The sequence below is a fragment of the Pongo pygmaeus genome, chromosome 1, assembly GCF_028885625.2.
Source record: "Pongo pygmaeus isolate AG05252 chromosome 1, NHGRI_mPonPyg2-v2.0_pri, whole genome shotgun sequence".
In the NCBI taxonomy this organism is placed as follows: Eukaryota; Metazoa; Chordata; class Mammalia; order Primates; family Hominidae; genus Pongo; species Pongo pygmaeus.
In genome coordinates, this window is record NC_072373.2 from 19,632,462 (window position 1) to 19,655,078 (window position 22,617).

Genomic DNA, 22,617 nt, shown 5'->3' on the forward strand with positions numbered 1-22,617 from the left:
CAAATTCAGCCAGGAAAGCGACAAGAAGCCCCTTTTTGATTGTGACAGTTTACTATGTACATACGCCGTGAAAGGAAACACAGACAAAGGTGCCCACTCCAGAAGTCCTTGTCCCACACACTAAAAGGATGACTCTGAAACAAGAGGCCCAGTGAATACAACATGAGTTGTAGGACACCCCGTTGCAGAGGAGCTAATTCCCACCTCTAACCATGTGGTTTTATAGTCTGCAGCTTTATTCTGAGAGAGATGGTGCGCAAAGCCCCACACCTCCTCAGAACCAGGAGGCAATGAGAAACGGTGTAACAGCTGAGCAGGGGGAGAGGGAGGCTGTGGGCGGGGGCTCAGAGCAGCTCACACAAGCCTGTCAACTTCTTTTTTATTTTATTTTATTTTATTTTATTTTATTACTATTATTATACTTTAGGTTTTATGGTACATGTGCGCAATGAGCAGGTAAGTTACATATGTATACATGTGCCATGCTGGTGTGCTGCACCCACTAACTCGTCATCTAGCATTAGGTATATCTCCCAATGCTATCCCTCCCCCCTCCCCCCACCCCACAACAGTCCCCAAAGTGTGATGTTCCCCTTCCTGTGTCCATGTGTTCTCATTGTTCAATTCCCACCTATGAGTGAGAATATGCGGTGTTTGGTTTTCTGTTCTTGCGATAGTTTACTGAGAATGATGATTTCCAATTTCATCATGCCTGTCAACTTCTTGTGTTCTGAGAGGGCCGTGAGGCATTCTGGCAAGACTCACATTCACTGCAGGGCAAGCCAGTGCCTAGGTGGTCAATGTAGATGCTGCGAGATCACCAGGGTGCCATGTGGAGCTGTTACCTACATCTGCATCTCCGTCATCCCCACCTGTCTCAGAGGAGAGGATCAGGCTGGAGAGTTGTGTGTGCTCCAGCCCAGAAGCGATCATATGTCACAATTGAACATAGTTCTTCCTGACTCCTGGAGGGGAGTCAGGGAACTCGAGGGTGTTTAGCAAACTGTAATCAATGTCTCTGCCTCAGCAGGCACGGCACTCAAGGCATGGGACCCAGGCTCCTTCTCCCTGGTCATCGACCGTCCCCCAAGCATTTGCCTCCTCTGTATGATCCAAGGTGGCTGAACTCCACAAAGCAGGAAGGACAATGTATTTCCCTTACTTTTGAAGGAATGACCCCGAAGGTGTGTGCATTACTTCACCTCACATCCCACTGGCCACATGACTATGTAGCTGCAAGGTAGACTAGGAAATCTAGTCTTTATGTTTGGTAGCCATGTGCCTGGCTTAAACTTCATCATACTGGAAGAAGAGGAGGACAGATCCAGGGACAGTGTGTAGAATTGGTCACAGGTATGTTGGGATCATTTGTAGGGTGTTTTCTAGGTAATCTGGCACCAATAAAAGTTAAAATATTGAAGCTTGTGAATGGTTTTTTGCCATTTGCGATTTATATATCTTTCATTGTGTTTCATGTTGACATGGTTTTGAAGGAAGAAGAGAGCTGCAGGTAGCACATTTGAGAAAATCAACCTAATCTTGGTGGAAAGGCCAACATGAAATACCCTTTAGAACAATGCAGCTCCTTTCACATAATGTCGTCCTCTGCAAGCAACCCTCCAGATGACGAATCCAGCTTCCTGAGGATTCTGAAACCAGGTAGAGCTCGTGCCTTAGTTAAGAGCTTAAATAGCGCAGTCACTGTTGATGAATCTTGTCCATGGTGAAAACTCTTTTTGTTTGGTTATCATGATATTGTAAGTTAGCTCTAAGTATCTAGTTGATGCTGATTTACTGATATAGTGAAGTTTCTAAAGCTGCTAACAAGCTTAATCGAGTCCCTAGGACATAGGGACTCTGAATCAGGGGCCTGCCACACTGTGAGCCCTGCCTGTGCATGCAGCCAGCTAGCTTCCCTCTAAGTGGTTTCTATTGCAGGCATGTCTTAGAGCAACAGAAGGTTATTCTGATACTGTGCAACCTCATAGCCTGAAAACACATGTTTACACCAGCATGACTTCCGACCAGAAGCTGCACTGTAGAGTCAGAACACGTTCATACAGCAGCATCCCTTTGGGATAGGAAACACTACTGACGTCACCAAGAATCACAGAAACTCTTAGGGCAAATACACACAGGAATTCCCAAATGCCTTTTCCCCAGCACTGAAAAATAGGACCATTCCAGTATTTCTGATTTAACATCTGATTTGAGATTCATTGACCAGGGGAGAAAAAAGAAACAGATCTCATGCCAACACGATACCTTGAAAATAAAATATTGAAACTTTACCAAAAACCCAAGTCAGAAATACATTGCAAATATAATAAAAGGTGTACAGCACCCTGCTTATCAATTTTCTTAAATGATCTTTTCATGTTCTGTGGAAATTATAAACATAGCTATTCTCAATAAATGTGTAATTTGGATGGAGAAAAGCCCAGAGCTGGCATAAAACTCATCTCTGTCGGTAGGTTTTCAGATGTTTCTAAAATGAAATAGAGCAGAAACAATTTCAAAGCTCTGAGAAAGTGAGCTGTTTCAAAGAGGTAGCAAATAAAAATGAAACACCTGCAAATCCTGCAGAGACAAGTACAGCATCACCAGCCTCCGGCTTCCAGGCTCAGTGCTGGAGATTTTGATTCCAGTAGGATTGTGTCCACATTAGAAACTCCAAAAGGCAAGCTTTTCTTTTCTTTTCTCTTTTCTTTTCTTCTTTTCTCTTCTCTTCTTTTCTTTTTCTGTGCCAAAACATTCTTTATTGCCTACAGCTACGGAGAGCAACTCAAGCTTAATGAACCAATGGCAAAGACCACAAAGAGAATAGTAGCTAAGGTCGGGGTTTTTCCTAAATTCCATTATGTATCTTACCATCACTGATTCTGTTATAAACCCCAACTTCTGACCTTTGAGACCAACTTCAGTGTCCACAGAGACAACCCACCAAACCCTGTCTCCAAGCTCTGTGATGTCTCAACATAAATGTCCTTCTCCTGCACCACTCTGTCCCAAGTGGGCAGAATAGATCTTGTCTGACTACCTAGAATCACTCCAACCTTGACATTCTAAGACATCAACAACATACTTTCCAATCAAAACCTCCAGAAGAACCTACTAACAACCCTCTCTTGAGCTGCCTGGAATGTCCTCATTGAAGTGCACAACCTAACCTTCACCATCTAGTTCGTGCTTATCTTTAATAATAACAGCTTCTAAGAACATTTCTTATGGCTTTTTATTTAGTGATGGTGGAGAGGGGAACATTCCCATTAAGGTTTAAATATTGTTGATTTTATCTCATAATCTCTTAATCTAAAATAACCCTTTCACCTTTTCCTTTCTTTCATGACACTGACGTTTTGAAGAGTTTAAAACATGCCCCACATTCTGGTTTTATCTGATTGTTTCCTTGTGATATCATTTGCCTTGTTCCTCCACCACCTGACTTTCTCAAAGTTAGGTCTACAGCAGTGCTGTGCAGTAGAAATCTGTAAACCGGCCCAGCGCAGTGGCTCACACCTGTAATCCCAGCACTTAGGGAGGCTGAGGTGGGTGGACTGCTTAAGCCCAGGAGTTCAAGACCAGCCTAAGCAATATGGCAAAACCATATCTCTACCAAGTAAAAAAAAAAAAATTATTAGCCAGGTGTGGTGGCATGCGCCTGTAGTCCCAGATACTCAGGAGGCTGAGATGGGAGGATCCCTTGATCCAGGATCACATCAATGCACTCCAGCCCAGGTGACAGAGCCAGACCTTGTGTCAAAAAAAAAAAAAAAAAAAAAAAATCTGTGAACCACATACATAATTTTAAATTATCCAGTAGCCACGTTTTAAAAAATGTAAAATAGGTAAAGCTAATTTTAATAATTATTAACTCACAAAATGCTGATTTCAACACAATATTTTCAAATTATCAGTGAGAGGCTGGGTGCGGTGGCTCACACCTGTAACCCTAGCACTTTGGGAGGCCGAGGCAGGTGCATCACCTGGGGTCAGGAGTTTGAAACCAGCCTGGCCAACATGGTGAAACCCCATCTCTACTAAAAATACAAAAATTAGCTGGGCATGGTGGTGTGCTCCTGCAATCCCAGCTACTTGGGAGGCTGAGGCAGGAGAATCACTTGAATCCAGGGGGGTGGAGGTTGAAGTGAGCCAAGATGGCACCACTTCATTCCAGCCTGGGCAAAAGAGTGAAAGTCCATCTCAAAATAAATAAATAATCAATGAGAGATTTTACATTATTTCTTCATCCTGAGTCTTTACAACGTAGATAATACATGCCTGCACCACATCTCAATTTGGACTAGCTACATTTCAACACTGAATGGCCACACATGGCTAGTGGCTACCATATTGAACAGTGCAGGTCTACAGGCTTGATTAGATGACAGGTAAAATTTTTGGCAGTGATACATCTTAGGTGGTGGTATGCACTTCATATTACACTGCCGCAGACCACTACTTATTATTGTTAACATGGACCGATATTTCTATAATAAAGATACTTTCCTCCCTAATCGTACTCAGCAAGTAATCCTTGAGGTAATTCTTTGGCATTGTGCAAATATTTTTGGAACAAGTGAAAAAAATTGACTATAGACCGGACAATAGAGGGTTTTATGGAATTTGATTTTTTTTTATATAAGAGATGGGCATTATGGGATGTAGGAGAATGTCCTTTTTACTAGGAGCAGGATGAAGTTTTTAGGAGTGAAATATAATGTTGGCAACTTCTTTTCACACTGCATTAGCAAAACGTGTGTGTGTGTGTGTGTGTAGAGAGAGAAATTAAGCAAATATGTCAAATAGTAACAATTTTTTAATATAGGTAGAGTATATGGATGTTTATTGCACTATTTTTTCAACCTCTATAATTTTGAAATTTTCACAATAAAAAGTTGGGGACAAAATTTTTAAAATAATAATAACAGCACTTATTCTCTACCTGGGACTGTACTAAAGGATCTTTGTGCATTTCAAATTTAATCCTTGAAACAACAATATAAGGTAGTTATAATTATTACCCCAGTTTTTCCTGACAATGAAACTAAGGTACAGAGAAGTTAGGTGGTTTTCACAAAGTTACACGGATAATTTTATCAATGACAGGTGAGATTCAAATTGAGTATATCTAACTTGGAATCCATGTTCTGAATAACAAAAGTATATTGCCTCCTGAGCATTCAAAAGAAATATTTCAAGTTCAGAAAAGTCATTTTTCTAGGTCTTGATAACCTCAATCTTTATTCTAAAGACCAAGCAGCAGTGCGAGGTGAACCCAGAGAGATGAAAACCCTAATTCAAGACCCCAGATGACAAGGCCACATACCATGATGGCAGTCCAGGGCATCTGCCTACTTGCAGGACCAGATTCACTGTGTTCTTACATCAAGAAACCTTTGCACTGGCTTGGTCTGTTTCCAGGAACTGGAACCGATGGTTTTCTCCAGACACCCACAGGCAACGGGCCAACGCAAATAATTTCCAATACACCTGGCTCTTAAGCCAGGTTTTATTTCAACTCACTTCTCTCATTGGCTATAGAATGACGAGGATGATGACAGCCACTATTTATTGAACCCTTATTGTTTATGTGCCACACACTGTTCTAAGTTCTCTTCATATAGCACCTAGCTTAATTCTTTCAACAACTCTGGGAGGCATGTTCTAGAAGAAAAATAAAACACAGACACTGAAGATAGTATGTAGGGCTGAGATAAGACAATTTCAGAATAGTTACTTCTCACCACTGCATGGCAGAGTGAGAGGTGCCATCCCCAGAGAGCTCGTGTATACTGGAACTGGGCAGAATGGCCATGAGCTCCTGGGTAGCAGCCACTACATCATATTCCCCACTGGGAACCAGGTGAAGAGATGGCATCAGGGGGACATTCTTACCCACTGGACACCTTCTGGGCTGGCATCTGATGAAGCCCTTTAAAGTCCACTATCTTGTTCAAGGTGCAGGACCACACCGGAGCTAATTATTATTACCTCCATTTCACAGAGAAGAAAATGACACTCAGGAAACTTAAGTGATTTATCCAGAGTTTCACAGTTATGAAGTGGTTTCTGCTATGTAAAAAACTTAATAAATGTTGGTTAAATGAAAGCACGAATGAATGTATAAACATACATATAATTTCATAAATTTAGAAACACATATGTTTTATAAGCCATACATATTTATTCACCAAAGAAAAACTATGGCCCTAACGCCCAAGGATCCCCCGTCAATAGAGGTAGCCCTGATGCTGAGGCCTGCAGGGAGCACCTGGCAGAAAGGAGGGAGGGAGCTGAGGAGGCCAACAGGAAGAAAGAAAAAGGACCTAGGGCCAAATCCACAGATCTGAGCAGGCACAAGAAATCCAAGGCAACACCAACTCACAACAAGAAATCAGAATCTAGACTAGAGCGCAGGGCAGGTGAAAAAAGGAAGACCTATGAGCAGTGATTCTGTTCATGAGAAGGGTCTGGGATATAGTTCAAGATGCCTGGTCTGGGCCACAGGGCCTGATGGCACGGGCAGAAACTAGAATGTGAAGGGAGCTAAGGAAAAGGAGGCTGGACGGGGTGATATGGTTTGGCTGTGTCCCCACTCAAATCTCCTCTTGAATTGTAGCTCCCATAATTTCCATGTGTTGTGGGCGGGAGCCAGTGGGAGATAATTGAATCATGGAGGCGGCTTCCCCCATCTGTTCTTGTGGTAGTGAATAAGCCTCACGAGATCTGATGGTTTTATAAGAGGAACACACTTTTGCTTGGTATTCATTTTCTCTCTTGTCTGCCACCATGTAAGACGTGCCTTTTGCTTTTTGCCATGATTGTGAGGCCTCCCCAGCCACATGGAACTGTGAGTCCATTAAACCTCTTTTTCTTTATAAATTACCCAGTCTCGGGTATGTCTTTATCAGCAGCATGAAAATGGACTAATACAGGGGGCAACCTACCCCTGACTGGTCACTTTGGAAAACCAGGTGAAGAGAGCTCCCCCTGAGCTAATTTGGAAAAGGCACCTGCTCTGGGTGGACAAAGGTACAAGACTCTGTAAAGAGAGCTCAGGTCAGATTCTGGTCCCAACTTGTTCCCTCAGCCAGGAACCTTTGGGCAGTGCACAAACCATACAACTGTATGAAGCAGACTTGAAGTTAAGCAGGTAATTGGAGAATCTGCATCAGATACCTCTTTGCCCCACTGCAGAGCCTCTGGACCTCACCTGTCTCTCATTCCAGCTGTGTGGATTTTGACCTCCTACAGACAACCTGACAGCACCAAACCACCGGCCCCAGTTCTTCTATTGACAGAGGCCTCCTCCCCACTCCCCCACCAGATGCCCAGACAATGCAGGTGCAGCCCGCAGGGCAGGGGTAGAACATGCCCTCCTATTAGCTCTTTCTACACTTGGTGCCCCACGTCCCTCACTCCTGCTCTCTGAGATTGAACTCCATAATAAAGTAATAGCACCTGTGTCCTCCATCTCTTACTTTGCTTTCTGGAAGCCTGCACTAAGGCAGAATCAATGGAAGCCACAGGCCCACCCAGAAAAGTGTACATACAAGCAGAAACTGGTATGGGGTCTCAGCGGGTTTGTGGCTCCCCTGAAGGCCAGTTTAAAAACCTCAGCCTTGAGGAGAAAGGTAGAAGTTACAGTTCCTGAGTAGAAGCATGTTAGCTTTTTCTTATTCCTGGACACACCCCAGGTCTCTGATTCTGAGGGTACTCAAGAATTGAGCATTGAGAAGGGAGCTCAACACAGCACAGCGCAGCCTTCAAACACACCAGAAGCCCAAGACTAGCCAGAGTGAGGCAGCTGTCAGATTACTGAAGAACTAGATGAAGATTTAAAACGGATTCTGAGATGAGAGAGGGTATTTTGCCCCCACCACTCTCTGGGTTTTGAGCAGCCATCTCCTAATCTCTGCTTATATAGTCTTTTCACAGCAACAAAATTGCTCAATAAGATAAACAAAAGGTTAATTACAAAACCCTGCGTACTCCAGAAGCCCACAGGCAAGAACAGCTATTTATTTCCCCAGCTCACAGCTCTGTCTGCCCTGCTGCAGGTGTCTGTCCAATGCATGCAGCCATCTGAATCACTGCACCTGCTCCCACCACACAGCAAAAGGAAATACCACCTGGGATTTGGACAGTTTTCCATAAAGCATTCCAAAGTGAGCATTCCAAAGACAGAAACGTTTGCCCTTTTGGAGACCTTGAAAGGAACCTTGGCAGTTCTCCCCATTGTCTTCTAAGGAGGGAAGAAGAATCCCTCAGACTGATGCCCCATCTGTGATGAATATGCGTTCAAGAAGCTGGAGGAAACCATTAGCAATTGCTGCATGCACGCGTAAGGCACCAGCCGTGGACGTTCATGCTATCATTCTGACAACCTGTCAATCAAAAGTGGCATACAAATGCCACCCAGAGAATCCCAGAAGAAAGTGGACATTTAAGTCTCCCCAGTGCCCTTGCTCCAAACAGCTGCTTTTCACTAGCCCAGCTCCTCTGAAACTTCCCATTGCAAAGGGAGCCACCAGACCCTGCATTTCCAGCACCACAAGCCAGCGCCAGCAGCAGTGCATATCACAGGAGCCTCATCAGAAAGTCGAATCTGGCAGAGCTGTCTTCTGCCTGTATCTCCAATCCCAATGATGATCAGAACTAAGTGTCTGGCAAACAGGTGCTGAAACCTCAGCCCCCAGGGCATAAAGCAGCCCTCCTGACATTTGCTGGATTAGGGATGAATGCATCTGGAAATTGAGACAATCAGGAAGCTAATGTCACATTTCCAGATTTTCTGAAAACCTAAGCTGTGGGTATTTAGTGAAACAATGACGCATTGTAATAGGGAGCATCAGCAACACTTTGCTGTTGTAAACTGCAGCCTCTGTACAGTCAGGCCACACAGCCACACATAGTGCATGGAAAATTTAATTCACACAGTCACTTGTTTTTCAAATATTTATTCTACGAAGACGCATTTATTGACATTTATGGAGGCAGGCGGGTGGAGCACAGTTTTCAAATTGTTCTACTCTGCTGGAAGCCCAGTATTCCCAGGGCATTCTTCATCCAACAAGTATTAATTGAGCACCTACTATGTGCCAGGTGCCCATTCCGGGTCCATACTCATAGCTGTGAGTAGCACAAACAGGATCCCTGCATATGCGGAGTTTAACTTCTACTGGGAAAAAGGACACCACACAACATGAATAAGCAAAACACCTAGTAAATTGGAGAGCAACACATACTGAGGAAAAAGTAATGAAGCAGGGAAAAGGGGACAGTATGGTCAAGGCAGGTGGGTGGGATTTTAGATGGAGTTTCCAAAAGTCATCATAAGGCCAGGTGTGGTGGCTCATGCCTGTAATCCCAACACTTTGGGAGTCCAAGGATGGTGGATCACCTGAGGTCAGGAGTTCAAGACCTGCCTGGCCACTGTGGTGAAACCCCGTCTCTACCACAAAAAATATAAAAATTAGCCAAGCATGGTGGCACGCACCTGTAGTTCCAGCTACTCAGGAGGCTGAGGTGGGAGAATCGCTTGAACCTGGGAGTCGGAGGCTGCAGTGAGCCAAGATCATGCCACTGTAACCCACCCTGGGCAACAGAGCAAGACCCTGTTTCAAAAAAAAAAAAAGAAAAAGAAAAAAGAAAGGAGATTCTTTGGAGGTTTTGAAGGAAGATGGAGGGACAACCACTAGGACTATTTAGAACCAATCTCTAGGATGAGGGACCGCAGACAGTAAAAGAAAAGAGGGAAGACGCTAGTGAGAGCTGGACTGAAGGAGAGTGAGGAATCAGTTATGTCTTCCAGATTTTCAACTCAATCCAATGAGCAGAAATTGGCAAGTTTGAGAAGGACTTGCCCGGAGGCAATGGTGACATGGGGAGTGGAAGGTCAGGAAAGTTAGAAGGTCTAGAGAGAATTGTCAAGGACTAATCCTTGAGGACACCAGTATTTTAGGGGAAGGGAGAGAAAAAGGTAAGCAAGAGCATCAGATAGTCGAGGCCCTAGAGGATGCAGAGAGCCAGCGGGGGGGTCCAACCAGCTAAGGGTGTCCAGTGACGGTCAAGGACCTACCATACATTCGTGAAGCCAGGTGGCTGAAGCTGACCCAGTTGTCTTTCAGAGGGCAGTTTCGATGGGAAGGATGACCAAGGAGCAAAGGTAGACTCCTTATAATTGTTGGAAATTCTTTTCAAAAACAGAAATTTGTTTTTTGAAAGGAGACTCTTCGGAGGTTTTGAAGGAAGATGGAGGGACAACCACTAGGACTATTTAGAAAATAGTTGGAAAAAAGAAATGTTTTATAATTTCTTTTTAAAGGTAGACTCCTTACAATTGTAGTCCAGAGAAAAGGCTGATGGAAATGTGGGAGGATAACAGGATCGATACTCAAGATAAATTAAGAGTATTCTGTGTGTGTCTATAAACAGCAGGGAAAGTGATAGCAGAGACTCGAGAGACAGAGGGCTATGGTTAGATGGGAAGAGATTGTGTGCCTGATTTAATCTGTTATAAAGCTCAAAGAGGGCTTAGAGAAAATACCAGTGCAGGCTGCATGCCAAGTCAGAGAATACCAGACACTGAATGTCACCGGCACCCACATTTGTCCCCACAAGAACAGCCATTCTCGGCCTTTGAAATGGACATAGTTGGGAAACAGTTGGCCATGCCCTCCAGCATGACATTAAGGTACAGGAAGATGCAGGGCTGTGCACTGATTTGTGTTTCCGTGGGTGCTTGTTTATCACCACTTTGGCAGCCGGCCAGGCGTTACTGCTGGGATTTCCCATGGCCTCATTTTTCTGAGTGTGTTTCTCACCCCAGGCCCCAGCACACTTTCACCTCCGTTGAGCCTGGTCTGCTGAGTCACATCCCCTCAATCCTCCTTTGTAATGAAAAACCACTCCCACTACTACTAGTTGTGTTCTTTCTGGAGCATTTCACAAACCTCTTCCTTCCTCTCATCCAAACATTTATGTTCTACCATCAACCAGAACTTCACATTAAAACCATTAAAACAATCCAGTCTCCACAAGCTCCTAACATCCCAAAGCTATGCTGCCTCATGGATGTTTCTCCCTCTGATGAAAAAAAGAGATCTTCCTCCCAATAGGTGGCCCCAGCAGAAGAGAGAGAACAGGATTTTGTAGAGAATCAATCCCCATGACTCCATTCCTTTCTCCCTCAACAGAGCTGGCTCTGGAGTTGAGGGGAGGGCAGGACAATCAGGGGACTCCAAAGCCGAGGAAGGAGGCACCAGACCTAGGGATGCCAGTGAGGCACAGTGGTCACGGTGGCAACGGGGAACAAGCTGGGTAGAGGGACAACAGGGCAGGCCAAAGAAAGGACATTACAAACAGGCTCATTGGGCCAGGCACGGTGGATTACACCTGTAATCCCAGCACTTTGGAGGCCGAGGCAAGAGGATCACCTGAGCCCAGGAGTTCAATTCCAGCCAGGGCAACAGAGCGAGATCCCATCTCTACTTAAAACAGATTAGCCAGGCGTGGTGGCATGCACCTGTAGTCCTAGCTACTTGGGAGTCTGACGTGGGAGGTGCACTTCAGCCCAGGAGTTGGAGGCTGCAGTGAGCTAGGATCACACCACTGTACTCCAGCCTCTTAAAAAAAAAAGGAGCAAGGGAAGCCAGGAAGAGTCCAACAAGGAGGCTCAAGTGTGAGTTCTCACATCAGCGATGGCAGATGGGCAGGGATGGCAGTCCTGGGAACGTGGGGTCAGGACATTTCAGAAGGGTCCCCAGTGTGGACATGAGGCTACAAAAAATATCAGCAGGAAACAAGAGGGAACACTGGGAAAGAAGAGAGGTCACCAGCAAGCAGGAGTGATTGGGAGAGGTGGCCCAGACACACCAGGGAGGGAGGGCAGAGAAGTCAGTGAGTGGGGATGGCAGAATGGTGTTGGAAGGACGTGGCTACAAGAAGGTACAGGGCGACAAGAAGGTACAGGGCAACAGAAGTAACATCCATTAAAGAGACATGAGAGACATACAGGCTGAGGGGGAAAGGGTGAATATCACCTCTCCCTCCAGCCACTGAACTTGTCTGCTGGAAAAGCTGGAAAAGGTAAACGACAAAGTAAAATAAAAAAAAAAAAGAGAGTGTTCAGAAGTTGCACAAGGGGATGAGGAATCAAAAACGACACTGCTGCTCCCTCTACAGTGGCTTTTATGAGACATAAAGAATAAATGTGTGAGCTTATTAGACAAAAGAATTCAGGCTATAGCCTGGCACGCTGGCAATAAATCAAAGTAACCTCTATGAGTTATGAGAAACCAGGGCCGGGTGCAGGGGCTAACACCTGTAATCCCAGCACTTTGGGAAGCCAAGGAAGGGGGGACTGCTTGAGGCCAGGAGTCCCAGACCAGCCTGGGCAACATAGTGAGACTATCTCTACTAAAAACTTAAAAATTAGCTGGTTGTGGTGGTGTGCACCTGTAGTCCCAACTACTCAGGAAGCTGAGACAAGAGGATCGTTTGAGCCCAGGAGTTGGAAGGTGCAGTGAGCTAGGATTGCACCACTGCACTCCAGCCTAGGCAATAGAGCCAGACCCTGTCTCCAAAGAAAAATGAAAAAGAGAAACCGAGAAAAAAAAAATTCCCCCCAAATCCCTTTAAGTACAAACCCCCTCCTTGCTGTCTTTTTTTCTGGAGACTTCACATCACTCCTTAACATTGGGCAGTTTCCACAGCTACTGTAGGAGGCTTGAGTCTGGGAAGCTGCAGAAGACAGGCTGTGAAGGAGACCCACCCACGGTGGTCCACAAGCAGCGGTCAAGGGCAACGTCGAGAACGGGGCTGTGTGTTGTCTGTGCCATTGGGGGCCCCCTGATGTATACTGTCCAGGACCCCCAAGGCAACATCCCAGGCAGAGTCACCCCACTGAGCCTTCTCTTGCCCAACTCCCCTTACGCCCACCCCTCCCTTCAGGTGTCTGCTCTCAGCCAAAACCAGGCTGCCACATGGATTCAGTGCAGTCATTAAAGATCAGCACCCCAGGCCCTTCCAGGGGCGCCTCTCACCACCCAGGCAGGTCTCAGTTCAAATATCACTTCTTTCTCCAGCCACTGAACTTGTCTGCTTTGCTGCCAACCCCACGATCGCCCCCTGGCCCATTTGTTTCCTGGCTCGTTGTCAATGTCCCCTACTAGAAAGCTCCCTGAGGACCAGGGCCATGTCTCCGTGCCTGGTACAGACAGGTCATTCACACACATCTGTCAGGTGATGGGGGTCTGGAGTCATAGCAAGTCCGGTGGGGACAGTTTCTCTGAAGCCTAGCATTTTGCCGTTTCCCCAGCTGAGTCCCCGACTCTGCCATGTGGAGAGCTGGCTAGGCCAACTCTCTTTGCTTGTGAGGTCTATTCTAACAGGATAAAAATGAACAACAGAGCCTCCATATTTGCCAGCCGGAAACACGTTTCTTCTACCCTATGAATCAGCAAAACAGAGTTAAAACAAATTCTTTGCTGAGAAGCGTTTAGAGTTCAAATAGAAATGACTGTGAGGAACCTGTGACTGCTTCCCCAGAAATGGGAACACAGCAGAGAGCCCTTCAGAGCTGTGCAGGGAGGAGGTGGAGTCCCAGCCTTCTCTTCTTCCTTCCCTTCCTTCAAGGCTGACTACCTGGCAGCCATTGCACTCCCTTCTAAAGGCCCTGCAGTGCCACCGCCAGGACACCTGACAAACTGCTCCACGTTCGTCAGCTCCCCCAACATTCCCAAGGTAGGGGGAAAGGATGGTCCCCTCACCTCTGGCCTTCAGGAACTTCCAGCACAGGAAAAACTAGCCATGGCTCCATGAAGGCCTCAGAGACAGTGAGCTTCCGGTCTGGGCACTTGAACCAGGGGCAAACCTAAGACCGTGTTTTAGCTCCCGCTTGTTTACAGCTCGTGTCCTTGAAAGGTCACCCGCTCACGCCAACACCCATCTCCAATTGTGAACAAGAAATGGCGCCACCAGACTCTCTTCGAGGCTCCTTCTGGGAGTTTACCACAGAAACAAAATTCTGTCAACACAAAGCATTAAGCGAAAGGATGCCAGACCAGCCAAAGACATTTCTGGTGGCCAAAGCTTTGAAAGCCTCTCTGCACACACACAGTCTAGATGAGGAAGGGAAGGGAACAGATGACATGCGCAGTGCGTAAGGCAGGACTGCCCCCCAGCCCCCACAAGATAGCACAGGAAATAAAATCAAATGTGGAGCATAAAACACGGGCCATTTCTCTTAGGTATCAAAGACATTCATTTTATATTGTCTGCTCCAATCACATCTGCTTGAAAATATAGTGTAAAAAAAAAAAGCCTTTGCTTAAGGATGATCCTTCAAATAACTTTAAAAGTCTGCATTTTGAACTAACTGAAAAGGGAATTCCAACATGAATCCCACAAAGACAATGAATAAGAAAAATAGTAAATATCCCAATTGAGAAATGTGCTATTACAGAAGATAATTATATACACATAATTTACATAAGAAATAAAAATGGTAAATATGAAAAATGTATAATCTCTTAGTAATTAAAGAAATTCAAAACAGAATAACATCTCTCTCCTATCAAGGAAGCACAAAGAAACAAAAATCAATAATATTAAAGTTGACTCACTAGCAGGAAAATAAATTAGTACATATTCTAGGGGGCAACTTGGCAATATTTATATAAATCCTTTAAAAATGATGTGGTTTTCTGACAAATAACACAACTCATGAGAATTCATCTTCTGAAAACAGTTCGGCTGCAAGCACCATCTACAAAAGGGAATTTGGAAAGATACCTAAGTCTAACCATGAGGTACTTATTAAATAAAACAACAATATCTACTCAATGGACTACTACGCAGCCAATAAAAAATATATCTCAAATGTTTTCACTGACCCATAGTTACTTAAATATTACACGGGTAAAAAGGTAACTTTAAAAAAATGCATTTATGATCCAATTTAGCTACTATATATATTTATATACACATCTATATACATACACATAGTAAAGGGACTAAAACAAGATACTCCGAGGTGACAACAGAGGTTATCTAGGTAACTGAGACTATGAATGAGTTTTTTTTAATTATCCTTTTATTTTTCTTTCCTGAGGTTGCTATAATAAAAATATATTGCTTAGATAATAAGAAAAAACAATTAGGATTATTTCTTAAACGGAATAGGAAAAAAAATTCCTAAATGAACTTCACAGAGCTAATGCAGGAGGAGCAGGCAGGAGCCCTGGCACCTGTGCTAAAGATCACCCACCTGCCTGAGGTGCCCGCTATCGCTACCCAGAGCAGACACCTCAGGCCACAGACTTTAACTTGCCCTGACTTCTTCAGAAAGCATACTTAGAAGGAAGGCAGAAAAAGTGACATTTCAAGAATACTTCCCATGTTACTCGAAGAATGTGAAAGGCAAATATATTTAAACAGGGCTGAATTATATGCCCATGTACCCAAAGTAAAAAGCCAAGTTTTATGCAGTTCCTAGTGCAGACGAGGGAGCACCAAACCACTGAGCCAAAACAAGAACCAAACACAGAAACGTCCCGAGAGTCAGCAATTTTTCTATTGAATTAATCTCATCCCAGGGTCAATTTTCAGGATTCTATTGCGATACTTACTGCATAAAACTATGTATTAAAAAATAGTAAGAAAAACACGATGTAAAATACATCAAAATATACTCCATAAACCCCAAAGGATTTTCTATCTATACCAATACTATGAATTAGAACATCTTAAGTCTTTCATTCTCCAGCTCTTTCAGACCATGCAGCCAAAGCCTCTGGACAGCGTCCCTGGCAGCTCTTCTGTCCCACGGCCTTAGGCCGTATATCTTTTCTCTCCTTCATGTTTGGCCTTGTGGTACTTGAGATAGTCATTATAGAGCTCCTTAAAGATGTCTCTCATTCCCGGCTGCAGCGAGGCCCGCAGGAACTGGACGTCAGCCTCGATGCAGAGGTCCAGGATGAGGTAAATGCCCTCCTGCAGCAGACTTTTCACAGCTGGATATAAGGTCACCTGTGGAAAAAGGCAAACCTCTGTGAGAACAATTGGGGGCAGAGATCAAGCCGCACCACCTGCCGACAACGTCTTGGGACGCACTGACAATTTCAAACTGATCTCCATATTGAGAAAAAATTGACATTCACTTGTAAACTATAATTTTGTTACTAAGTCAAATATTTAAATACTCATATTTTTAAAGTTTGTATTTTGGGGAAATAGAAGCTAACTCAAGCAAACACAAACCTGGAATAAAACTCCATGAAAGCACAAGGCTGGCTTTGCTGTTCAGTAAATGATGCTTACATGTTTACCAGGGGCATTTTAAAAAACTGGAGTCTTTAAATTTAAAAACCTTAGAAGAAGATAAGCTGCCTGCCCATTGTGTCAAACTCTTCTACGCCATCAGTCACCTTGGAAGCTATGCCAACCCTGTGGGACAATGACAACTACGTTCACTATAACACTATGACCCCATCTCACCCCAGAGCAAGGCAGCAGGCAGGCTCTGAAACTACCAAAACAGACCACTGATAAGCCTACACTAGTAATTAGATCCCATCATATCACCCAAGAGCAGAAGTGATTTCATGATTGCCATTTAATAGATTCCTTTTTTATTTATGTCAAGAACAGCACAATATGCACTTAATTCCTAACAGGCCTGGAATGGCTGAACTGGTCCTCATACCTAAAGATGCACTTCTCCCCTGAAGTTCAGGGTTAACTAAAATCTGGAGCACAGGAGTGGGGGTGGCAGCCAGCTCCAACCTGGCTTTATCTGATGCTCCACCCAAACTTCCAGAGAAGAGACTCAGACTAATATCAAACCAACCTAAAAGGCTGGGGGAGCAGGTTCTCTTCACACTTACCACATCCATTCAGGTTTCAACTAAATGTGGGCTGAGCAGAGTTTGAAATCCTAGTAACTGAAACTAAAAAGCAGTAGTAATGAAGAGTTCTGGGAACAGATGGCGGTGATGGCTGCACAATATAAGAATGTATGTACTACTACTGAAGTGCACACATAAAACAGTTAAGCTTGTAAAATTCACCTTATACTAGATGTATTTTACCATTACTTTTAAAAAGTAGAAAAAAACCAAAGCAGTGGTAGAGCATCAGCAGACAGGCCTGAAATTTGGCTGATCATTTATTGCTACCCTGATAACCTGAAAGAGTTAATGTGTCTCTGCAAACACAGTTTCTAATGAGGACATATTTTATTAACCAGAAGAACTGATTCACAAAGGCAACCACTGGGAAGTACATTCCTAAAGAGGCAATTTGTTTCTGTCTCTAAGATGATGCTATTCTTCAAAGTTATGATCCTTTTCATGTGATAGTTCAGAAATTTCTGACAAGTGATCATCTTAAATTTTACCATTTTATAGATGATAGCAACACTCAAGGACCGAAGATAGAATGGCTTGTCTGTGAATTTTACAGCAAGGTAATTGGGAGGGAAAGAAAAAACAAAACAAAACAAAAAACAGACAAAAACACAAACAAAGTCCTTGATCATACTGGCAGGGTGAGGGCTTTGTAAGTGGACTACTTATTCATACTTGTTCATTCATTTAATTATCACTTACTAAATAAATAATTCCACTTCCAAAGGCAAAAAATGAGGTTCAGTGACCTCCCCAAAGTCACATAGCTAATAACTGGCAGCACTGAGACTTGAACCTAGGCAGTCTGAGCCCAGAGCCCATGCTCTGAACTGTTTACGCAGTTTCTCAGTAGTGAAAACACAGCTAGACAGCCTCTAGCAAAGAGCTCTGGGGGTACTAAGGAAGGCCAGTAGGTTTTAGACAACACAACCACTTTAAATCTTTAGGTTTCAGATAACTTATTTATAAAACAAGAAAAAAGTCAATTTCTACAACACTAAGATTACTGGCCAACAAATGAAAACATCACTAAGTAGCTTTTAAAAACCTTAGATAAGATGAGCAGCACAAACTATTTATTCTAAGCTATCACCATACAGATGGTTCCTGACTTAAGATGGTTCAACTTAACACTTTTCGACTTAACATTTTTTGAATTAACAACGGATTTATCCAGATATAACTGCATTATTAAGTCAAGGAACATGTGGACTTAACGATGGTTCAACTTACGATTTTTTCACTTTTACAACAGGTTTATCAAGTACTGAATGCATTTCAACTAATGATATTTTGAATATACTATGGCTTTATCGGGACACAGCCCCATCCTAAGTCCAGGAGCATCTGTAGAGGGACATTGTAAATTTGGTCTACAGGTAAAAAAAGAGATGAAAGTAACCATAATTTCCCTGCATGTTTCCATGGGGACTCATTACTGCTTGGAGGAAAGAAGACAAGCAGGCCTCTGGAGCTGCCCCTTCTCCTGACTGACACATCTCACCAGGTCGTCTTCCCTGACTACTGACAGGTTCCACCAGCAATACTCAACTCTGCAGAAGTACAAGGAAAATGCAAAGGAGATCTATTTAGCATTAGATCTGGTATTTAATTAAACTTAAACATGCTGGTCTAGAAAGATTTATGGCTCTCTCAGCAGAAGCCGCTAATGCATATGGAATATTTTCTTCATTACTGAATTTAAAAACAAAATGAAAGATAAAACATGGACTGTGGTGCCAGTGGATTCTGGGAGGCTATGGCCCTAGCTAATTCCCAAAGCCTTTGGCTTTCAACATTAAAAATAAAATATAACTAATGAGCATAAATTAGACATGAATAATGAGGCCAGGAAGCCAGAGACTTTTCATAAAGTAAATTTCAGAATAATAATTAGCGACTGAAGGTTCAAATTACTGCTTCTCTTCTTGGCCCTTAGTGAAGTGATATTACTATGTCTCATTTTATTATTCAGTAAGACAGAAAATAATGCCAGCTTTTCTTTCGTCAAAAGCTTACATGTTAATGACTGGTGTGCTTGGGAAATATTAAGATTCCATAAAAAGGCCAAATAACTGCAATGAAACCAAACTACAAGCCCACATCTTGGTCAAAGGACAACGTGAAGGGGTGTTCTCAAGATCCGCAGCTCTTACCAGGTGTTCTAGATGTATTAGTAGTTCTAGATGTATCTAAAACAGGAGCAGGGATGAAAAGTGATGCAGCTCCAGGTTTTCTAAGGAAGCCCATTCAACCCAGCCTCCTTGGACAAATGCTGACACCTCTACCCTAACAAGCTTACTTGTGATTTTACTATTGTTCTTACAAGATTTACAAAGGGGAAATGGGTATTTTACAGAGAGATTGAACACAATATAAATGTATATCTATACATACAGAAGAAGACAGTCAGAAGAATACACCGCACTTTGCTCAAGCCTATGACAGTCAATTTAAACCAAGATTTATACAGCCTAGATTTACAAAGTTCTGTAGTAAACTTACTATGGGTCACACAGGAATCTGTGGAATTTTGAAAATAGCACAATGACATTCCAAAGTAAGATAACTGTTGAATGGCTGGGCGCAGTGGCTCACACCTGTAATCCTGGCACTTTGGGAGGCCAAGGCAGGTGGATCACCTGAGGTCAGGAGTTCGAGACCAGCCTGGCCAACATGGCAAGACCCTGTCTCTACTAAAAATACAAAAATTAGCTGGGTGTGGTGGCGGGCACCTATAATCCTAGCTACTCAGGAGGCTGAGGCAGAAGAATCGCTTGAACCCAGGGGGCAGAGGTTGCAGCGAGCTGAGATCACGCCACTTCACTCCGGCCTGGGAGAAAGAGCAAAACTCCATCTCAAAAAAAAAAAAAGATAACTGTTGAATAATGAATTATCCAGAACACTGAATCAAAAAGTCAGATTAATTTGGACAAACATGTTTTTTCTTAATCTATCTGTCTATCTGAACAACTACCTGTATCTCCACCTTGTCATCTACTTTGAGTGTCTGACAGCAGCTGAGTCACATGAATGACACACTCCCAGAGTAAAGATACATGAATTCTTGCAGCTGAGGGGATCCCAGAACCCTGAAGTCTAGAACTCCTCTTTCTAGTCTCCATTAAGCCTGGTCCTATGAGAGCTCCTGTTCTTGGACCTGAGTAACATTTCCTCTCCTTTCATATTACTCAAAAACTAACCAAAATAAACCCCAAAGTTTGTGCTGCAGCAAGACAGATAATTGAGCATTTTCTGTGTAGAAGGCACCACTGAGCCCTCTGTATGTCATTTCATTTGGTCCTTACAATAAACCTGTAGGAATGCTGCTAAACACCTTGAAATAAACAGGATTCCAGAGACTGGGGAGGCTGAGGAGAAAGGAAGGCCTGAGGCCAGGAGTTTGAGACCAGCCTGCACAACACAGGGAGACCCCCATCTCTACAAAAATTTAAAAATTAGCTGGATGGAGTAGTACATGCCTGTAGTCCTAGCTACTTGGGAGGCTGAGGCAGGAAGATCATTTGAGCCCAGGAGTTTGAGGCTATAGTGTGTTATCATCGCACTAATGCACTCCAGCCTGAGTGAGAGAGCAAAACCCTGTCTAAAACTTGCACACAGCAACAGAGAACTGTCAGATCCACAACACCACTTGCCATTTTGGTTGAGAAACCCTGCTTAAGGACCATAAACACAGCACGTGGTGAAAGACATTGAACCCAATTTTACCTTCTGTACCTCCAACACGTACTGGGCCACCATAAATGGGGAAAACACAGTGAACTCCTCAGCTCGTGCGGCGATATGGCTGTACATCCTTTCAACCAGGCGTGCACACTTTAGGACCGTTGGCAGGTCATCTGTGCTTCCTACAGACAGCAAAGTGTTTCCCAACCAATTAGTTTAAAAACAGCACATTTTAACTCTTCTATGTTAGACTTTTAATACGGGTGAAAATTATCTCAAGTGTTACATGTTTTCCCAGACTCTTTAATTGGCTTATTTTGCAGACAGAATAAGGGAGAACAGATATGTCCAAACAGTTATCTACACAACAAAGGGAAGGACACTTTAAAAACTCAAGAGTGCTCGGGTGTTTTTAAGAGTCTAACCAGAAAAGTAATCAAGATTTTTAGGATGAAATCTGGGATTACTAAAAAAAAAAAAAAAAAAAAAAAAAAAAAAAAAAAAAACAAACAAGATGGAGTTCTGTAAGAAAGGCATAAAATGGAAAACAAATTGAAAATTATCTTAAGTGGAGAAAATCATTTACCAACAACATATGATTTAAAAAATGAGATACCCTAAATTACGTCTTTGCCTCCTTACATTTCAGAAATTGTGTATGTGCCTTTTATAGGTGGACAGACATAGGACTCAATTATCATTAGCAGACATTCTACTGTCTTCTTAGATTTACTTCTGATTCCTAGTTCTTTTCCTACCATATGGTGTCAGGACCGTCCAGGGCCTCTTAACAAACTCCTCCCAAGAATCCTAATTGCATGAGTGTCCCCACAGCTTGAGTTACAGCCCATGGGGAAGTTCCAGCACACACCAGAGCACCTTCCCTGCTGTCATTCAGCACAATGGTAGGCATGTTTTTATAAAACTCCAGAAAACACAAACAAATCCATAAGGACAAAAAGCAGATGGGTTACTGGGACTGGGACCAGAGTGGAGAAAAAACTGCAAAGAAGCAAGAGGAATCTTTTAAGGATGATAGAAAATATTCTATATTTTGATTGTGGGGATGGCTTCATATATACATAAAACCCATTAAATTGCATACTTTAAACAGAAGCAATTTGTTATGCATACATTGTATATAACTCAATAAATTTGATTTTTAGAAGGCATACGTTTTTTGAAGACCATGAATAAGCATACAGACATCTTTTATAGATGTAATTTTTCTGGATCAATGTAATTGTATGAAATTATGTCAACTGTTAACATTCATGTAGCATTTCAACAGACAATATACTTTAGTAATATGCTTTAATATCTAACATCGACTGTTTCTTCTCTTTTCAGACTGTTCACCATATACATGCTATTTACAACATGAATACATAGCATTTGTTATTTCGGCCACCAATTTAATGCATGCTCATTAGAAAGTGCATATTAGATACCAATAAAAGAGACAGTAGTTAAAACTCTACTCAGTTAAGCCATGAATATGTCTGAGAACCAGGTCTTAGCAGATAAGATGATGAAGCTACATTTACATGAACACAGCACAGAGCCCCAGAAGTGTGATGTGCTCCTGTGCTTCCTCAAATACATGACAAAGGACGTGCCTGTGGCAGTGTGACCAGGCTGTGCTCCACCACTGCTGAGCAAGGCCCCGGCCTTCCGTCCAGGCAGACATGACTACAAGAACAGGGATTCCTCCCTGCTGAGCTCAGACATGATGGGAGAGGCCTTGACACAGAACTGTAGGCAGCCACCACCAACTGGCTGAGGCTGGCATGGGAGGGGAAACTTGTTTACTAAGGCTGCTCCTAAATTGATTCACAATATTAAGCTGACATGCTCTGCACCAGATACAGGAAGAAGCGAAATATCTAACTGTGCCACTGACTGATCCCAAAACCAGGCAGAGGAATTGAAGCCTAGTGTTAACAATGCCCTTTTCCTTTCCTCAAAAGATGTCTGGTTAAAGGGCTATTGCTTAGGTCTACAAAACTGAACCACA

The 22,617-nt window shown here is 43.3% G+C and overlaps 1 protein-coding gene across 1 annotated transcript in view; it reads right to left on the reverse strand.

Annotated features, from left to right (window-relative positions):
- Nucleotides 1-14,258: 14,258 nt before the first annotated feature.
- URB2 (URB2 ribosome biogenesis homolog) overlaps nucleotides 14,259-22,617 on the reverse strand; it is a 34,544-nt gene continuing 26,185 nt past the window's right edge. The window contains exons 9-10 of the mRNA XM_054448006.2: nucleotides 20,643-20,782; nucleotides 14,259-16,035 (exon numbers count right to left, since the gene is read on the reverse strand). Coding sequence (XP_054303981.1) covers nucleotides 15,838-16,035; nucleotides 20,643-20,782 — 338 coding nt within the window. The 3' untranslated portion in view covers nucleotides 14,259-15,837. The remainder of the gene's footprint in view (nucleotides 16,036-20,642; nucleotides 20,783-22,617) is intronic.